This window comes from Benincasa hispida, chromosome 10 (genome assembly GCF_009727055.1).
Source record: "Benincasa hispida cultivar B227 chromosome 10, ASM972705v1, whole genome shotgun sequence".
Taxonomy (NCBI): domain Eukaryota; kingdom Viridiplantae; phylum Streptophyta; class Magnoliopsida; order Cucurbitales; family Cucurbitaceae; genus Benincasa; species Benincasa hispida.
The window spans coordinates 45,384,682-45,403,879 of record NC_052358.1 but is presented as its reverse complement, the minus strand read 5'-3'; the positions used below and the strand labels follow the sequence as shown (position 1 = coordinate 45,403,879).

Sequence of the window (19,198 nt, the reverse complement as noted above, 5' to 3'; positions counted from 1 at the left end):
TCTATATTTGGTTAATAATTTGTCATTACTCCTAATTCTACTTAGCAAAGGAGTGACAATCTTCATCCAAAATGAAATTGTCCGTTCCCAACAAGCCCCGTCAAACATAAACTCTTGTCTACACAATTTTCCATTTCAAAATGACAATTTTACGCTAATAGCGGATCTGGACCGTACATCGCCAAAGCCGAAGGATCTCTTGAAAGATCAATGGCCAAGATGAGACAATAAAAAGAGCTCATCAGAGCTTAATCTAAGAACGAGTGACCATAATATTCCTCAATTTTTAATTAATCAATTATGGAGTTTCAGCGGTTAAATTCGCAAGCACGCTACAGCATCAACGAAGGCCAGCCTCACGCTTCTACAGAAAATCAATTCATCAATGGCAGCCACCCTCTCCGTCCGGCCCAACCCCCCTGCCGCCGGTTCACCGTTTCCTAGGCCGCCCTTCCGACGATCCGGCTCAACATTTCCCGGTAGAACAACTTCCTGGAGTGGCGGTGCCGCTGGTGCCCTCCCTCCACGTCGCGCATTTACAAGGACGCTGCTGCTGCCGGTTCAGGCGAGCTCGCGAGCTGACGACTCGGCGCCATCTGAAATGTCTCTTGAGAACGCGCTTAAGCTTCTTGGAGTTTCCGAAGGAGCTTCCTTCGATGAAATACTCCGTGCCAAGAATTCCATTCTTGCTACTTGCAGTGACGACAAGACGATTGCACAGGTCGTTTATTGATCGTATTTTTTAGTGCTGATTTTTTCTTGATTTTGAAAATTTTATTATGCGTTTGATGTTAATTTGGTCGTTTTGTGACTCAATTTTGATATTTCTGTACTGTTTCTTACCTTCGATGAGTGGAACCTAATAGGCGAGTATCAGTATGTTGTACAATAGGTTCGCTTAAAGTTTGACTTAATTTAACTATCGTGTATTATAATGAACGCCATGTAAAGTATTGAAATTGAAATAATCTGAGCTTTCTCCCCCAGTGTATTTTATATGGTATGGATAATTCATAACAGCATTGTGTAATACCGTTATTTCAGTTACGATGAAATTCGAAATTGTTACGAGTATTATTACGGCTTCTAATGATAATAAAATGGTCATAGAGCATTCTCCACATGATCTCCCCACTTTCCAACGCTTTCGCCTTTTTACATAATCTGACATGTAGAAGAGAAGTAGAATACACATCTGCAACACCCACTGCCAAATGTCCAACATATCCATTTTCTACACATTGGTTTCTACTGTTTGTTACTTATATACCCTTTTTTTCCGTGCTTTAGCCATCTTTCTCACGTTCAAATATGTTTATATTTGGTTTCTCTTGCCTGCTGTTCTACCATGTTTGTCATTTATCACTTCTATGGCACAAGGTATTGTATTGTTCATTCCATTTTGCTGTTTTGTTAATAATGTATTGGTAAGAAGAGTTGGTTGTTATTTGGAGAAAAATCCTTTGCCTGGATGTGGATGCTAAAAGTAGAATATCAGGTATCATACACGTTTAATGAATGGCCAGAGCAAATAGTTACATCCATGTTACGAGCTCTCCAGTTCCCTGGGCGAATGTTTGATTGTCTTGAAGCTTCTAATATTGACAGATTTTGTGTTTTTAAAAAAAGATTTAATGTGTTCTGTTTTACATTGTATTTGGAAGGTTTTCTAACTGATGCACTGATGGTATCTATTGATTTCATCCCATAAGTCATTACATATTTTCTGTTATAAGTATTGTTGCTCCTTTATAGCCCATATGGTAGGAAACCCTTAAAATTTTCCTTGTTGCTGTGCTTTGCTTGTTTCAGGTTGAAGCTGCATATGACATACTGCTTATGCAGAGCTTAACTCGGCGTCGAGCCGGGAAAGTTGAGAACAGTCGGATCCGATATGCTGATGTTAAGCCGATAAACTCTCCTAATGTGGGTTCATCGCCTCAGTGGCTGCGGAATATACCTATTTCTGTTGAAACACCATCTACTGGTGACTTGGGCATACAAGCTGGTGTATACGGGGCATTAGCAGTCTTGACTTATGTAAATGGAGCTTCTTCATCTTCTTCACTGCCGTATGCAGGTGCTGATGTTCCTGGACTGATCTTGGCTGGTAGTTTTGGAGCTTCCCTGTACTTCATGACTAAGAAGAACGTAAAATTAGGTAAGGAGTTTGATGAAGAAGGTTTATGATGTATTTGTTTACAGGTATTGGAAGAGTTTGATTCTCATGAACTAGAGAATTCTGCATAGCAATTCATCATGTTTAATGTTTTAGAGCAGTCCAGAAATCGGCTGAAGAACCATATTACACAGCTATGGAGAATATTGCCAACAAAAATCATGGATAAAAAGAAGTGAATGTATCTTGATTAGTTTTTTTAGATAGAATGTAACTTGATTAGTTTTAATCAGAATTTGAAAGATGAGAGGTTCTTTTAGCTTTATTGCTCTTTGTTGAGTAAACATATTTCTATCGATTGACTTATTGGTTCCGTGTTTGTTTATCAGTGTAACCTTTTGAACAACCAACCAATTAGTTTTCTTGTGGGGGTGTGTGTGGTGTTATGGGATATTTGGAGGGGGAGGAACGATAGAGTATTTTGAGGTAGGAATAGGGACCCTAGTGAGATTTTGTCCTTCGTATTTCATGTATCCCTCTGGGTTTTGGTTTCGAAGCTTTTCTATAACTATTCGTTTGATAACATTTTACTTAGTTGGAACCCCTTCCTTTAGTAGGGGTGTTCTTGTGGGCTTCTTTTCTTTTCTTTCTTTTTTCTTTTTTTTTTTTCTTTTTTGTTTTTTAATTATTAATTTTTATTTTTTTAATGCCCTTGTAAGTTTAAAACATTGAAAGCTCTCTTAAAATTAAAACAATGTTAATCAGAATTTGACAAGTTGATACAATTCTTATTCTTAAAAGAACATATTTGATGTCAATTTTTTTTCCTCATTGCAGGAAAGGCAACGGTAATAACGCTAGGTGGCCTTGTGGCTGGTGCAGTAGTGGGGTCTGCAGTTGAGAGTTGGTTGCAGGTTGACATTGTTCCTTTCCTTGGTATACACTCCCCTGCTACTGTAGTAAGCGAATTTGTACTTTTATCCCAATTGTTGGTCTCTTTATACCTTAGATAGAGTTAATAGAATCTTGTAGTTGCCCCTTCATTGCAAAAGTTGTAATTATTCAATTGCTCTATCCCATGTTAGTTCTGTAAGATTATGTGCTTTTGGATGCACGAAAGCTCAATAGATTGTTGGGAACGACTTGTGTTTATAGTGAAGAACGTAATAATTATCATATATTCTCCATACTGAATGTGAGTGTTCACAGTGCTTTTTATCCATCCATGTCCATTTGTCACTGTTTCTTTTTATATTTTTCATTTGCAAATATTCACATGTTTTAGGTTTTATAGGCTTGACATGTCATTACTATAAGAAGCCCATGGTGTCAGCCTGATTTGGTCCAATATGGAGTTCGTTGATTTCAAACAGGAACTAAAAAATGAAGTATGACCGAAGATCGTGCAATTCGTTCATGCTATTCCGGCTGTTCTTCCATTGCAATCACATGGGATATTGGTTTGGACTGTTTTAGAGTAGATATTTTGTTGCATTTTCTCATAAAAGCTAGTTGGTAAGAATGGTCCACTCCCCAAATGCCTTCATATAGTCCGTTGAAAGACAAGTGTCAGGTGGCGACCATTGGCTAATGGCTTATTGAGATCCTTCAGCTCTTTATGTAATGCAGGACGGCTTCTCGAGATAGTTCATTTCTCTCAGCTTGCAGGGCATTACAGAGAGGGGATTATAATGAAAGAGAAATTTTAAGCTTTAACAACCACGTGAATATCTTTTGTTTTTTTTTGCTAGTTTCAGACTGTTTTCACGTGCCCCACACCACAATAATGGAATCAAAACGCATATATGAAGACAAAGCTTTGCAACTGCCATTGATGGTGCATCGAGTTTCAGAACTGCAAGCAAACATCACCAGATTGAACGACAACACACTGCTGTGAGTGTGCTTTCTACATTTGTCCAGAGGGATTTGTTGGAAACTGAGAAGGTTAAAATGGAGCTGTCGACCATTAAATTTAGGTCTCAAGCTTCTTTGTTTTTCTGATACATTGAAGCTACTTACAATAATTGCCCACTTAAAATCCAAATCTACATTTATTGGGCTTCTTGCCAATAATGTAGAGAAAAAAGGCAATAAATTGACCATCTGCAAACAAAATTGTGGGCATGAAAAGCCTGTAAGAAAAATCTCAACAATTTTCTAGGAGATGCTAGAATAAAAATACAAATCACAAACCAATGTCTCAGCGAGCTGCTTCGACAAAATATAATTTACAGAACTCCAAGAAAACCGACCACGTTCTGGTTTAATCCTTCATTATCTGCTAACATTTTCTTCAGGTTGGGAGGAGCCCTCGATATAGTTTATATTTTCAGATTTATCAGTGTTCTCACTGAAATTCACGAGGTGGTCGTACATCTTTTGGGAAGCCTTGGAGAATTCTGATAAGGATTCGAAAACAGCTGAAAACCCTGATTGGATTCCATTTAATGTAATCCTTTGTGCTTCTTGAATGCAGTTATTGTGTTTTTCCTTCTCCAATTCAAGCTTCTTCCTAAACATGTCTAGCTGATCTTTCTTTTCTGTTAAGTACTCATTCTGATTTTCGACTTCCAACTCTGACTTTGTCTCGGTAAAGTTGAACTCGAAGAACTTGTTCTCTGTTTTCTGGAATGACAGGATCCTTCGGTCGAGTTCCTTTCCGAGACTTTCAACTCTTCTCTTTTGGTGCTGCTCCTCCATCTGTTTATCTGATAGAGCTTTCATATCCTTTGCAAAGCTTTTCAATGCAAAGGCTACTGGTTTATCAGGTAACTTTTCCATGGAAGATAGCCAATCATGGCAGATTGAAAGCAATGGAGGTCCATGCAGCCCATAAGGGATGGTCGATGTTCGACCCCGAGAATAGAACTCAACCTCAGGCACTACAAACTTGGTCAGCCATCCATGGAGAGCTTCAACATAAGCCTTTTGTGATTCAACATATTTTGAAAAACACGAACGCCAATTCTGAAGCTCAGCCCCAAGCTGAAGAGTAGCAAGACGATGAGATTCGTTACAGAACTTCAGATAGGAATGGCAGGAATAAGTCTTCACTTCAAGGATAATCTTTTTCTGGGTTTCATGAACTTCCAACATGATTTTCCATGTTCTTGTTAAGCTGCAAAACAATTTGGGAAGAAAATCAAGTGACAAACTCACAATATTACCTACATTATTTTCATAAAAAATACAGGTATCTTGCACTTTTTACCCTTTTAAGAGCTCAACGATCTGAGGTTGTAGTTCGTCATCTCTTAGTTTCTCAATTCTTGTTGAGATCGATTCAGCACTCCGAATGGCAACCAAGATCCTGGCATATAAATCCTTTACTGCAACTCGAGTTTTATCGGTAGTAACTCCATTCTCCCCTTTAATGTCCTGGTTTCTTAGTCGTGAACACCTTTTCTCGTACAGTTTGCGCATGCTGTCCCCAGCCTGGGTATAAGAATAAGAACAAAAACCATATCACATTAGGAAGAGTCACAAAGTTACAGTCGATAATTTACCAACACTTGATGAAAAATCCAAAATGCAAAACAATGTAAATTTCGATCTTGTAATCTTCTGTGCAACATTTCTAAATTCAAGAAGAGCTATAATGAAGCAGCAAGCTATCAAGTCTAGAAAGATCAAAGCTTTATTCTGTTTACATCGCTATAATGAGTTGCAGCAACCGACACGAAAGAACAACTAATCTGGCTCCGTTATCCCTTCTCGAGTAACTAAAGTGGCTTAAGATTATGAAGTGCTGTAAATAACTCAAAGAAAACAATAAGGTTAAGGATAAAGAAAGCTAAGATCTCAAAACAATTAAAGAGGTAGCCAAAAGAAAATGTTATTGCAAGCTAATAGTCATGTGAAAGAACAAAAATGTGCAGACAACATAAGACAATCAACACGAACTTCAAATTTGGCTGGACAAACAAGAGTCTCAATAAGATAAAATGTAAAGTAGAAAATGATGTGTTATTATTGTCTGTCCTGGTATACTATGATGTTCTTCCTGTCATAGTGATCTTTCAAGAAAAGAAACAGTTTGAGGATCCTAGTTCACCTTGACTTCTTCATAGAGTTTCTTCTCCCAAGCATATAATCGTCCAAGAGTTGATGAATGGCTTCCTGAATCCATTACGTCATAATCATCGAACAGCTCATTCTTAAACTCTGTCCATGCCGAAGAACCTTTCGAACTCGATGCTACTAGACTCTTACATGACGAAGGCTTGCCCGAAGCAGACCGGTGCCAAGTTATTGCTTGGATGAGTTTTGTCGAGTTCTCTGCAGTAAAATGAGCTTGTTTAATTCAATAACAAAGAGAGATATGATTAACTTTAAGCCATGAATGTCTGTATTTACTACTGCAAATATAAGACAAACTCACATTACTGAAGAGCACAACCCTCATTTCCAATGAATTTAAACCTCTAGAAACAAAATTTCACATAGCTTAAGATGTAATGAACATTCATATAAGGTTTAACAATTCCCATCATTAGATACAAAATTCAAATTCTATAATCTACGAGGAAACAAAGTTTTCACAAGTTTAAACAACTCATGCATGTTTGGTCTCGAGAGCTCAATGAATGAAGCAAATGAAGATATATGAATGGCCCACCTTTTATTTCTTCTAAACCAGATTGAAGCTGAATTTTGTTAGCCTCCAACATCCTAGAAACATCAATTCCAGAATCATAAGCCCTAATGAAATAATCCTCAACATCTTGCAATGCTTCCAAAAGTTCCCTTCCTTCAACTGGTGTATCAATGACATTTAGCCCTTTCTGCTTCATTTGACCTTCATCTTCCTTCTCTCCAACTTTAACCATTTCAACTCCATTCCTCTGCTCTTTAAAAGCTCCAACATCTTCCTCCTCAACAACAGCCACAACTCTTTGGTTTTGCTCTTCTTTCTCTACCTCGGCCTCTTCCAGCTCTGGAATGCCTTCTTCCTCCCTCACCATCCTGAGCTCCTCCTCGCGATATTCGCCGACGACATCGGTCCTCATTGTGTCAAATGGATTGAAGAAATCCCATCCAAATTCCCTTTGAGGGGATGGCATTGGGGGTGGCATTTGCATGTAGAGATATGGAGGGACTTGTTCAATCCTCTCCTCTTCTACTGATTCTTCTTCTCTTTCTTCAATGGAGGATTCTGTAGAGGTTGAAGAAGAAGAAACACATGAAGGGCAGGTGGCTATGGTTTCATGAGTGGAATCAGAAGGCATTTGCTGAAGAAACATTGGATTGGTTATAACTTTTTCTGAAGGAGGAGAAGGAGAACATGGAGGAGGGAATGTAATGAGGAAAGGAGAAGGAGAAGAATGGCGAGCTACAAAGAGTTTAATGGCAGCTGAAACAGCATATAAAGCTTGACAATATTTACAATGTGCTTCTGCAAGAGCATACCTTCTCTCAACAGCTAACTTTAAATGGCGTTTTCTTTCTCTACAAATGGAAACTACTTCTTCTTCTTCCTCTAACTTTGAGGCAACACAACCCATTTCTTTGTTGGCCAAAGCTATAAAGCAGCAGCAGAAGCAGCTTCTTCTTCTTCTTCCTTTAATCAAATGGCTGAAATTGAAAAAGATGGTTTATTTTTTATCCCCCCCTTCTTGTATTATTCTTTAGTGATAAAAAGGAAGGTGAGTTTTTGCTGTTAAAAGAAGAAGATGTTTGTTTGTTTGTTTGTTGTTCACCTGGGTTCAGAAAAATAAAGTGTAAAAATGCGGCCTTTTGAGAAAAATAACACCGACCCATTTCATCTTCTTGCAAGTAAAATGGTGGGATTGCTTCAAAAAAAGAACTTTTCAAAGAGGCAATATCCTCTCCAATTAAAAACCTCTGTTCCTTCTTCTACCAAAAGAAAAACAGAACAAAAGAAAAAAAAAAAACTCTTCTTTAGTAGTTTTTTTAGAAACGTGAAGGATTTGCAAGAAAACCCTTGTGTTTTTGGGCTAAGAAACGAAGAACAAAGGGGAGAGAGAGAGAGAGAGGAAGAAAAAACATAGGCAAGGGAAGAAGGTAGGGGCTCGAGAAAGAGAGAAGGGACTGTTCTGCAAAACTTTGTACTCCATTAATTGGCGTGTTAATGTTAAACAGTTTGAAATAGGTAAAAGTTCAGAACTTGTTTAAACTGGTTTTTACATTACATATCAGTAACTTTTCTGGTTTACTTTATTTCTTTCCAATATCTCAGCATTAATTAATGGGTCGAAACTGTTTACTTCTCTCTAGAAAGATGAGTCAAACTTGGTAAAAAGTGACCAAAAACACTGTGAGAGAGAGAGAGAGAGATTTTTGTTGTTTTGTATGTGGTGGTAATGTTGTTTTTTTGTTGTGTTTGGAAGGTTGAAATTAAATAAAAAAAGGTATAATTGTGTTCTTTTTGGCAATTTAAACAATATATATTACAGAGTAAGCTTAGGTTTAGGGTTTGGAGAATCCAGAAAGCCACAACTGTCACTGTCTTTTTAGCTCAAGAGACAATCTCTTGTCTCCTTGGAGAAGAATGCTCTGCTTTTCTCCCTCTGTTTTTTCCCCTTTTAAGTTTAATTGTTGGATGAATAATCTACAGTTCTGATTTCTCATGTTTGTGTTAATTTGATGTCTATATTTTTTAAATGACTTCCAATATTCGTAATTATTCGAGTCAACTTAATTGTATCTCGACTAATATTACGGGACAATCCAAGTGGCTTTACAATATTTGAATATCAAGGGAATTTGTAGAATACTGAATTGTAGGTTAGTGACTATTATGAATTGAATTCATTCTCTCTTAACCCTTTATCGAGTTCATGCCTTTTATTTACTACTAGGTTATTCCATGACGGTCCTAATCTCTCTTTTTATACCATTGTACGTTAAGTAGTAAACAAGGTACATCAACTTTTAAGTACCGATGTTAATAATATTAAGGAAAAATATCAATTTATACTCCAAAATTTTAAGAGTCGTATTAATTTAAGTCATGAACTAATAATTCTATCCATTTAAATTCTGAACATTTATAAATGTATCAATTTACATTCTCTACTAAATAAACATCGTATGAGATTTGTAATTTTATCGATTAAATCCTTAAACTTTCACAAGTGAATCAATTCAAACTCTCAATTAAGATTTCATTTAAAAATTATTTATGTATCACATCTAATCGTTCATTTTATTAATCCAACATCTGAAAAAATCTACATGTGTGTAAGAATTGAACTCATGAATCATTTTTAAATGTAATCTTGATAAAAGTCTAAATTGATTTGCTTATAACATTTCAAAAATTTAATCGAAACGGTTTTTTATATAGCACGATATTTTTCAAGTTAAGTCTAAAGGAATGTGCTAATTAATACACGTAAAAAAGTTCGAGATTTGATTTAAGATAATTATTAGTTCACGATTCAAATTGATACAACTCCAAAATTTAGGACTATAAATTGAAAATTTCTTAATATTGATATATTATAATCAAAACTGAAAGTTGACATAATTTGAATTTTTTACTCTTCAATGACTAAACATATAGATTTTTTTTATAAAAAAAATCGATAGCATTATATTATAAAGAAAAGTTCATAGACAATAAATTAGATAAAAACTTGGTAAGATCTCTACTTTTAGTTGTTTGTTCCCTAACGTCTATTTACTTAGTCCCTAAGCTCTTATCACATAGCTTGCAATAATTTGTTTAAAGTCTCAATAAATAAATAATAATAATAATAATAAAAAAGTAAAATACAATTTTGATATTCAAAAGTGACCCAATGTACCAATAAAAATTATGGCTAGATTCGTTAAAAGGTCTCCAATTTCTTAGATTTTTATGAACTTAGATCCTTAATCTTTTAAAATTTACAAATTTACCCACAATGTATTATAGTTTATCACCAGTCATTTTGTAGAAAAATATGTTGAAATTTGTTCATAAACCGTAAAGTTGATGTCATTAAATTATTATTCTTTTAACATATATATTACATGAGCATGTAATTTATAATAAAAAAAAAACAAAACAGAATTTTATTGATAAGCAGAGCAAGATTTTATTGATAGCAAATTGAGTTTTATGTAATATCCGAGTGGCATATTGACGTATTTTTTTCGGTGATTACAACATTTGTAGAAAATGAGTATTTGAATGTTCAACCTTGAAAGTGACATATTCACATGTCTAAATATTAGAATAAAACAGCAATGGAAGACGTAAACTTTTTGTTAACAAATTTTGACCATCTTTTTTAATGTAATGACTTAATTGAAATTTTATAATACATTACAAATAAAATTGAGGTGAATTTCAAAAGATTTGAGACTAAATTGAAAATGGACTAAAAGATTAACCACCCTCTTTTCTTTTAGGGTTATTCTCACTATCTATCTGCGATATACCACGATAGATTATTATCTATGTCAAGACATAGATAGTAGTCTATCGTGATCTATTACAATATATCATAGATAGATTATAATATTTTATTATTAGTTGTAAATATTTTCAACCGTTTTTTTTATTTAAAATAATTTCCCTTTGTTTTAACATTCCTCCATCCAATCCAAAATGAACAACTAAAAGAAAGAGCACACAAACCTATCCCACCCCAACTTTAGAGAGATGAGAGGGTTGTGAGGGCAGTGAGAAATGTGCCATTTTACTTGGGGATGTAAATAGAAATGATAATTAAAACAAGACAAGCATTCACTGCTATTCTTTACCCTACTTTCTTACATAGGGACCTTCAATTTTTCTGTCTGGATTATTGTGTTTTATGCCCTCACTCACTGACACTCTGACTTACTCAGATTAAAGCTTCCCCCCTTCATTCTCTCTCCCCCTACATACCATAACCATACTATATTCCCATTTCTTCTTTTCTCCACTCCTCATCTAATCCATCCCATAACTCCACCAGAAGGAACATTTTTCTCCTTTTTTTTTTTCCTATTTTTATGAGATCACTCACCTGATCCTACAACTTAGAGTTAAGAACAATTTCTTTAACATATGGATTCTTTTGTGAAAGATGTGATTTGATCTTTAGTTTCCAACTTAAAATACACAACTATATCATAAGGACCTAATCTGCAAAGATAAGAGGAGAGAGAAAATACCTTCAAAAGACGTATTTGACCCATAACATCGATGTTCGTCATGTCTTGTAAGTAGATGTTATCTGTATTCATCTGTTGAGTTTCAGAAACTACAAGAAACCGGGAGAAAGGGAGAAAATGGAGGGAAATAACAATCAATCATTGAAGTGGTTTCATAAATAAGCAAGTGCAGATGTAATAACAGATTAGGCAGTTCGGCATGAATTGACACAGATCAAAACAAGCAAAACTGAATTTCCATAGTCATCATACATACAATTTACATGAGCTAAGCAGTGAGCAAAATGGGTAAAGAGAAAAAAATAATGGGAAGGATATGAAATATGCCAAGGAATTAGCTACAATTACAGGCAACTTGAAGCTGTCTACTTCAGTTGCTTTGGTTTTGGACAGAAAGCTGAAGCTTCTTCTTTTTTTTTTTTTTTCCCCCTTTTTGAGTTAACAGTTACAGTGTATAGTAAAAGGATTGATGCCTTGCTCCACTTTATCTCTGTTGGAAGCTACCTGGTATTCACATATGAGAACAATACAACAGACAAACATGAGATGATACAGCCGAATCAGGCCATGCCAGTGTCTGATGGTGTGGTGCAAGGGGCCAATGAGTTTGGACGTAAGTTAACTCCACCCCCTCGCACAGATAGGCTTGCACATTTTGTAGAGCTAGCTCGGCTCACAAGGTTTGAGTCGAGAAACACAACAATCACTGTGATGTCATCGTGGAAATGTCGCCGTACGCCACGGTCAATCTTCTTCAAATCGGAGTACCTCATTTCTCTCTTCTTTGCTGCTTCTTGTAGTGCTGCTTTCACCAGCCTCCTTGCACTTCCCTGCAATTAGATTATTCAAATGAAAGTTGAGTTTTTTTAACATCTTTCCTTTTGGTAACTCCTTTTCTAACACACTAGCTTAGTGTTTTTCATATGACTTCCGCCAACCTCCCTCTCTTAGAAAAAATATTCATTTTACAACTTTCAAAAATGAAATATATGCATCATATAAGCCAACACAAAAAGGTAAACGCAAAAGAATCTACAATCATTGTAGCAGGTTGCTCTTTTCAATCAACCAGAACAAGATGTAACATCAGGTTTATGAGAAGACTTGACCTAAGCTACACTTTAAAACATGAGAGGTGATAATGAGAACAATTTTCAGATCGTTGATCTAATCTACTTAAGGTTGCTCAGATTATGTATAAAAAGACTTGCCCGTTTGTGGTTGAAGAAAGGCAGAAACAATTTTTTCAGCCATTGTCTTCAACACAGTTCTTTCAGCCAAATCAAACCACAATCCTTTTTATGTGGTGAAGAAACTACACCTAGTAACCTAAACCATGAAAATACATAATGTAAAAAATATAGGACATATCATGCGCCCATATTTCTTTTGTCCATTTTCTTTGCAATACAAAACTAGTTGATCAATCAAGAAAGAGATAGCATCTTCTTCTCTGATTTTAGCTGGGGGAGAAATCTTACATTACGTGGATGGTTTTGGACAATATCAACAGCTTCCTGATTGCTAAGGTGTTCCCAGAGCCCATCTGAAGCAAATATAATAAATTGATCCTGTGGCTGCAATTGGAGCACTGAGATAGATGGTTCGGCGCTCAGTATGGGCTTTTTGATAGGTTCACGAAGGCGGAACTTAGCATAAAGAGGCTCTCGGTTGAACTCGGCTCTCTTTAAATAGACATCACCAATAGATCGAGAAACCTAAGAAAGAAAGTTGTTTGACATGGTTAAAAACATAATTCAGCCACATGAAAAGACAAACTATGAGCACAATCAATATTAATGCATCAAATAACTTACCTGTATAAGGCCCTTCACGCGCCATACATTATGCTTCAAGACTACAATATGAGGATCATCGGGATGCAGAGCACGGAGCTCCTGCCTCACAGACTCTATAGATGCATTATGCTCAGCCGACAACTGAACGGACAAAACTTCCCCCGTTGCCTTTACAACTCTCCCTAGAACAGCTCGTGAATCACCAAGGTTAGCGATGTAAAGGGTTCCACCACAAATTACACCAACAAGGCAGCAAGATCCAACAGCTGCAATTTGTGGCCTCATTGACCATTGTTTTGAAACTTGAGCAATGACCCCCTCTTCGGTAGCTTGAAATGCCTTTCGTATGACATCCACTGACATGGATTGTTGCTCTGAAGTAAACCCTAAAAATTAGGAAACAAATCATGAGGAGTCTGGAGCAAATCCTAGTTCCCAAGTTTTATGGACAATTACAAGCAAGCCTGAATTATGAAATAACGGATACTATACAAAATTACAGCTCATGTGTCACATGCTTTTAAATTATTGACAAAGCCTTCAATACGGAAGAAGTGAAAAAGGAAAAGAATATTCAAATCTTAACCTCTAAACGTAAACCTAGATCAAGCCAGCCCAACTGATTAATCCAACTTATACGAGATGGGAATCTGCTTTTTGGAAAACTATAAACAGGTGAAAGCACTATGAGCATAGTATTCTTCAGTTTTTCAAACTAAAACCCACCTGTATTGAATCTGAATTTCACCTTTCATCCCTTTCTAGATGCACAATCCACTTGCAAACCAACTCCCATCAACTTGAGTAATCAAGCATATGGGAAATAAATTACTGAACAAACAGGATATGGAAGATCAAAAAATTTTCAGTGCCTTACTTTTAAGATGCTGGAAAAGGTGATCATTTACATAACGAGACGTCTCGGGCCCTCCATGCCCATCATATACACCAACAAAGGTACCATATGACCCGGCCTCGTGCAAGCTCAAATTGCCTGACTCCATCTGGCTTTGATCCTCAAGTAAATTGTTAGCCTGAACTACAGCCATTGAAAACTCACCATTGGCATGCTGCCCACTGTCTTTGTACCATAGGAGACCATCCTGTCGACCACCAGCATCGGAACCCTTGTGCACATGTCGATCCGACCTCGGTCGAAAACAAGCTCTCAAAAAGTTCATCAACTCTGAGAACATCCCTCATCTCACCCAAACAACCCTCCAAAATATCCGCATCTGAATATAAGGAACAGGCAATTTAGACTCAATGATTTCAATTTCTTCTGCTATGCTGATGTTTAAAATCACAAACTCATACACGCTACAAAAACAACCAATAAGATTAAGAACAGCAAAAACATAGATAGATGAATATGGATTTTGTCAATCAAACGATAGAGCCATCGCAAATAGGCAGAGCATACAGTTAATTTCAATTGGGAAAATCTGAAACCGGTTCTGTTTCCTGTTTAAAACAAAACTCATGTAGAATAGAGCCGCTAACAGTGGAAAAAGTCAGACGGGGGGGTGAAGAATTAAGAGGTCAAAGGCGATTTTTCTTCAACAATTCCTTAGTCAGCCTTATATCCATCCACAGAAGTCTACGTCTTCACATTGAAACACAAGACTTAAGCCCATCACAGATTCCAAGGGAAGAAAAACAAGATAAAATTTGAAAAATTCAACATGCTCATCAACAAATTCAACAAACCCATATGGAAAAAACTGAAAAGAAAGTGGACCCAGATGAAGAAAAAAACGAAAAAGAGGGCTTACAGCAGTTAACACTTGAATGGAAGCTCCCATAAATGAACAGAGACTGAAGAAGAGAGACAAGATGAAGATCTCGCAAGATGTAGAAGATCAAGATCAAGTGGGTCTGAAAGTATTAGATCTGTGGATCCATCAAAATTAGAGAAGAAACAGAAGTGGGTTTGTGGGTTTGCTTTGGATTAAGAGATATGTGTGATGAAGTTTGCTGTTGAAGAAGAGAGAGTGGAAAATTGAAAGGAAAAAGGGTCGATGGAAAAAGGAAGAATAAACGAAGTGAAAACCCCAATTTCTTTCTTTGTCTTTCTTTTTCTCTCTCCCTCTGTGAAAGGCAGACAAGCCCCATAAAAGACCAACAATGGAGAGCTTGAAGCCAGCAAAGCAGAGGTCCAGCAATGGGGTCCACGCCACTATGCTACACACAGAAACAGAGAGTCAAAGAAAGTTAATAATAATAATACATTTTCATCCAATTTAAAATTATAACCTAAACATCCGTATTACACAAAAACAAAAAAAAAATCCATTTAGCGAATGAAAATTTCTAACACCTTGAAACAATTTTTTTTTCTAAAAAAAAACCTTTTAAGAAAATAAAATAAAATATCTATCTAAAATAGCGGACTTAGTTCAACGATAATTGATATGATCTCATTTCTTAAAGATTGATTCGATCTTCATTCATGCAATTGTTGTACAAAAAAGAAAAGTCGATTACTTACTCTCTTTTTTTCTTTGTTTTTTCAAAAAAGAAAACTGTTAGTTGTAAGTTGTCAATTCTATTTTGTAAAAATCTATTTTTTCTACTCTCAATTTTGTAACAATTTAATCTCTTAATTTTGTCAACTGACATAAAATTTATATGATCAACTTTGAGATTAGAAATTTAATTTCTCTCACATGTTATATAAAAAAATGTATGTAATACGAGCATTCTATCATAAACACTCAACAAAGGAGATATATTGAGAGAACAATGTAGAAGAGGGGTCATCTTATGCTTTCCATTAATTAATGTTGTGGAGTTACTTGATGTGCTACTATCATAGTATAAGAGATCGGCATCCACTAACTGAATTTTCTATGACAAAATATGGAAAGGGGAGAGGGAAGCAATACAATAGCAAACTTTTTGCCAACTACTACATAACTCGTCGTTATAAATGGCAATGAAGTGAATAATACTCGATGATGTTTGGGGATAGATATAGACCAATCGTGTTACAGATCTTGATCTTGTACTTTCATCTCTAGTCTTTAGCTATCGTTTATAGTAATAAAAAGGCCCTTATGCCCCGCATGCTTAACTAAAATGTCAAACGAAAAGTTGTAACTAACAAAGTAGAGTACTCGTATCTAGTTCATATAAGTTAAATTGTAAAACAATAGTCTTATATGCTCTAGAAATGGTAAGAATTTAGTTGTATTTTTTAATTCGTAACAATATAATCCATATCATAAAAAATCTCATCAAAATTAAGTATTAATTTTTGTTATGTACAACTTAGTTTTTGTAGTTTATAAATATATTTAGTTTCTAATCAATTTCTTGATTTACAAATCACATTAAATATTAACAATATGTTTTTCTAATAGGACTTAATTGTTAAATATAAAGATTAAACTATTATGTACGAAAGTTTATAGAACATAACTCAACTGACATAGAAGTTTCGGGAATGATTAATCAAATTATAAGTTAAGAGGTATAATTGTAATAAAATAAAAAATTAAAGAGTAATTGATCAATTAAAAATTTAAGAAGGTAATCATAACAAACTTCATAGTTCGAGAGTGGTGTGTGTGCAATTTTTCCATAAATATAATACTCTTTTAAACCTAATCTAAAGAATTTAAAAGGATTATTTTCTAAAATTAAAACAAGGGACACGGTAGAATTCGTATATTTGACCAAAAGTAAAGTGAATCCAATCTTTTTTACTGTGAAAGGGTAAATTTTGGCGTGCTAAGTTTTTATTTATATAAATTTTTTTATTCTAAGATGATAAAAGAAAAAAGGGGAATATAAATTTTTGGTTTCTAAGTTTCTTTCTCTAGTTTTTATTTGGTCAATGAGTTCAAAATCTCACATTTTTAATCGTTTTGAGTTTAATTTCAATTTAATTTGTAGATTTTCATAACGTTATAAGTTTACCGTTGGGATTTGAGTTTTATTTCAGATTGGTCCCTAAGTTTCAAAGTTTACATTTTTAATATTAATTTTTCACTAAATATTCACTTTTGTCTCTAGTGTTAATGTCTATTAAATAATTTAAATTAATTAAAAAATTTATAGAATTGTTTTCAAATATAGAAAAATAGGTCAACTTATTTACAAATATAACAAAATGTCACTGTTTGATAGACACTAATAGATCACTGAAATTAGATTGTGATATTTTGCTATATTTTAAAATATTTTCAGTAGTTTTTTCATTTAAAATAATTACAAAAAAATATATAATTAATTACTTTTCTCTATTTTTTCATCATTTTTAAAATTTTTATTTCATAATTATTTTAAATTGATTAATAGACATTGACATCAAATACTAAAAATGAGTATTTAGTGAAAAATCGAGATTAAAATTGTAAATATTGAAACTCTAGTGACCAAATTAAAGCAAAACTTAAATCTCATGACAAAATTATAACATTTTAAAACTTAAAAACTAATGAAATCAAAATTAAGAACTAAAAGTATAGTATTTTAAAATTTAGACATCAAATAAAACTAAATTAAAAATTTAATGAAAAAAAAAAGTAATTGTTTCCAAAGGAAATATAAAGAATATTAAAATAGGGGGACAACTTATTTCCGCCCTTGCAAAAAATATGCAAATTTAGCAATAGTTTCTCAATTCGTAAATGTTAGCAAAAAATTTTAATATATTTTTATTACTCTAAGTTTACCTTCATTTATGAATCAACATGTATATCTATTTGATATGCATGTTGATTTAAAATATATCATTCATATAATTGATATACCATGATTTTTAATTATATTGTGATTGATGTTGTTTATCCAATTATGGTGAATATTGTTTTAACTTTTTCTTTCGTTTTAATATGAAGTTTTCATTTAATTAGTTTTATTTCAATAATTATTTTTATGTTCTGTCATTAATTGTCCTATGATTTTGAATTTTTGATATGATATCGATGATATATCTTAATTGCATTAATTATATCAATTAATATATTAAATATAAAGTATATCAATTAATTTGTTTTATTTTTAAAATTTTGATATGGTTTCAATGGTATATGAGTTTTTTTTTTTTTTTTTTCCTCTGAGAAAAGGTATATGAATTACATTTAATTTGGTATATAGGTTGTATAAGGAATATATTTCACATATCAATTTACAAACTTAAAAATATTTATTTATTTATTTATTCTTGCAACTTTGTCTTAAAATTTTAAAGGTATTTTTCAAACATGCAACCATAAAACGGTTGAAAAATAAAAGAATAGTACTAAGGAAGGCTCAATTTAGCCCACACAATAAACTCTATATTAATATATAGTCATTAAATAAAGTGATGAAGAAATGTCTAGACATAGCATTAAAATGTTGAAACCTATATGTTAGGCTTTCAATTAAACAATAATTATGTTATTTCACTCTCTATTGTGAATTGACTTCTAATTTAATTTTTAATTTCTAAACAAGCAACGGTCATATGTAATTGCTAAAGACATATTCCAACTAAAATATCAAAGTAACACATATATATAGTCTTCATTTTACCTATTTTTATTTGAAAAATTCTTCAACGTTACGGTTACAATTGTTTTTAGTACAAAAATTGAGGGATGGAATATCAAATCTCACTAACGTTAAATAATCGAATATATGTCAATTACCGTTGAACTAATGTAGCTATCATTTTTTAGCTTATATTTTTATTTGCATGTTTCATTGTTTGGGTTTTAACCAACTATGTCCCATCAAATATGTATTATTGTCTATAAAAAAGTTTGAGATTCATCGAGTAACATTCAATTATTTATTTATGATAAATACTATTTTCGTCTTTAGTTTATTTTGGTCTTATATATATATATATATTTTTTTTTTATTCGTAAGAGAAAATTTCTTTAAAATCCACAACATTTTAGATACACAATAAATCCTCTTCAAGAATAGAGGAAATCCCATAGGAAAAATCAAGAGCCAAAAAAAAAAAAAAATTCAATTTTTTTCGTATAATTTAAACTTGTCTCCATAGTTTTAAATGTCTATTTTAGACTATGCTTTTAAAAAATGATCATGTTAGTCTATTCTTAAAAAAAAAAAAATTAGAGTCGATAAATATTTTAAAAGTATAAAAATCTAAATAAAAAAGTTGAAAGTAGAAGCTAAAATGGTATTTAAACCCTTATTTATT

The 19,198-nt window shown here is 33.7% G+C and overlaps 3 protein-coding genes across 4 annotated transcripts; 1 reads left to right on the top strand and 2 right to left on the bottom strand.

The window, feature by feature from the left end:
• Window positions 1-317: 317 nt before the first annotated feature.
• Window positions 318-3,308, top strand: LOC120089182 (protein CHAPERONE-LIKE PROTEIN OF POR1, chloroplastic-like). Its single transcript, XM_039046596.1, has 3 exons — window positions 318-721; window positions 1,813-2,161; window positions 2,957-3,308. Exons 1-3 carry the CDS (start codon window positions 386-388, stop codon window positions 3,130-3,132), a joined length of 861 nt encoding a protein of 286 aa, XP_038902524.1. The 5' UTR covers window positions 318-385; the 3' UTR covers window positions 3,133-3,308.
• Window positions 3,309-3,486: 178 nt separating this feature from the next.
• On the bottom strand, window positions 3,487-11,372 carry LOC120089180 (protein ALTERED PHOSPHATE STARVATION RESPONSE 1-like). Of its 2 annotated transcripts, XM_039046593.1 has the most exons (5): window positions 11,234-11,372; window positions 6,741-7,696; window positions 6,177-6,400; window positions 5,334-5,557; window positions 3,487-5,240 (listed from the first exon to the last, which is right to left on the bottom strand). In XM_039046593.1, the coding sequence occupies exons 2-5, from the start codon at window positions 7,624-7,626 to the stop codon at window positions 4,397-4,399; spliced, it is 2,178 nt and encodes a 725-aa protein (XP_038902521.1). In that variant the 5' UTR covers window positions 7,627-7,696; window positions 11,234-11,372; the 3' UTR covers window positions 3,487-4,396. The 2 variants fall into 2 exon arrangements, with proteins under 2 accessions (XP_038902521.1, XP_038902520.1); XM_039046592.1 differs by lacking the exon at window positions 11,234-11,372 and having other exon boundaries at window positions 6,741-8,791.
• A 77-nt stretch (window positions 11,373-11,449) lies between these two features.
• LOC120089181 (probable protein phosphatase 2C 60) lies at window positions 11,450-15,137 on the bottom strand. Its single transcript, XM_039046595.1, has 5 exons — window positions 14,808-15,137; window positions 13,910-14,267; window positions 13,051-13,418; window positions 12,715-12,951; window positions 11,450-12,063 (listed from the first exon to the last, which is right to left on the bottom strand). Exons 2-5 carry the CDS (start codon window positions 14,226-14,228, stop codon window positions 11,794-11,796), a joined length of 1,194 nt encoding a protein of 397 aa, XP_038902523.1. The 5' UTR covers window positions 14,229-14,267; window positions 14,808-15,137; the 3' UTR covers window positions 11,450-11,793.
• Between the last annotated feature and the right edge of the window lie 4,061 nt (window positions 15,138-19,198).

What these genes read in the sequence shown, in the direction of transcription:
- LOC120089182 (XM_039046596.1), top strand. Translation starts at nt 386, where the DNA reads ATGGCAGCCACCCTCTCCGTCCGGCCCAACCCCCCTGCCGCCGGTTCA. An exon ending in ACGACAAGACGATTGCACAG is followed by an intron (nt 722 to 1,812) that starts GTCGTTTATTGA and finishes TGCTTGTTTCAG; the next exon opens with GTTGAAGCTGCATATGACAT. An exon ending in TAAGAAGAACGTAAAATTAG is followed by an intron (nt 2,162 to 2,956) that starts GTAAGGAGTTTG and finishes TCCTCATTGCAG; the next exon opens with GAAAGGCAACGGTAATAACG.
- LOC120089180 (XM_039046593.1), bottom strand. Translation starts at nt 7,626, where the DNA reads ATGGGTTGTGTTGCCTCAAAGTTAGAGGAAGAAGAAGAAGTAGTTTCC. An exon ending in TGGTTTAGAAGAAATAAAAG is followed by an intron (nt 6,401 to 6,740) that starts GTGGGCCATTCA and finishes ATTTTACTGCAG; the next exon opens with AGAACTCGACAAAACTCATC. An exon ending in AACTCTATGAAGAAGTCAAG is followed by an intron (nt 5,558 to 6,176) that starts GTGAACTAGGAT and finishes TCTTATACCCAG; the next exon opens with GCTGGGGACAGCATGCGCAA.
- LOC120089181 (XM_039046595.1), bottom strand. Translation starts at nt 14,228, where the DNA reads ATGTTCTCAGAGTTGATGAACTTTTTGAGAGCTTGTTTTCGACCGAGG. An exon ending in CCTTTTCCAGCATCTTAAAA is followed by an intron (nt 13,419 to 13,909) that starts GTAAGGCACTGA and finishes CCTAATTTTTAG; the next exon opens with GGTTTACTTCAGAGCAACAA. An exon ending in TCCAAAACCATCCACGTAAT is followed by an intron (nt 12,064 to 12,714) that starts GTAAGATTTCTC and finishes ATCTAATTGCAG; the next exon opens with GGAAGTGCAAGGAGGCTGGT.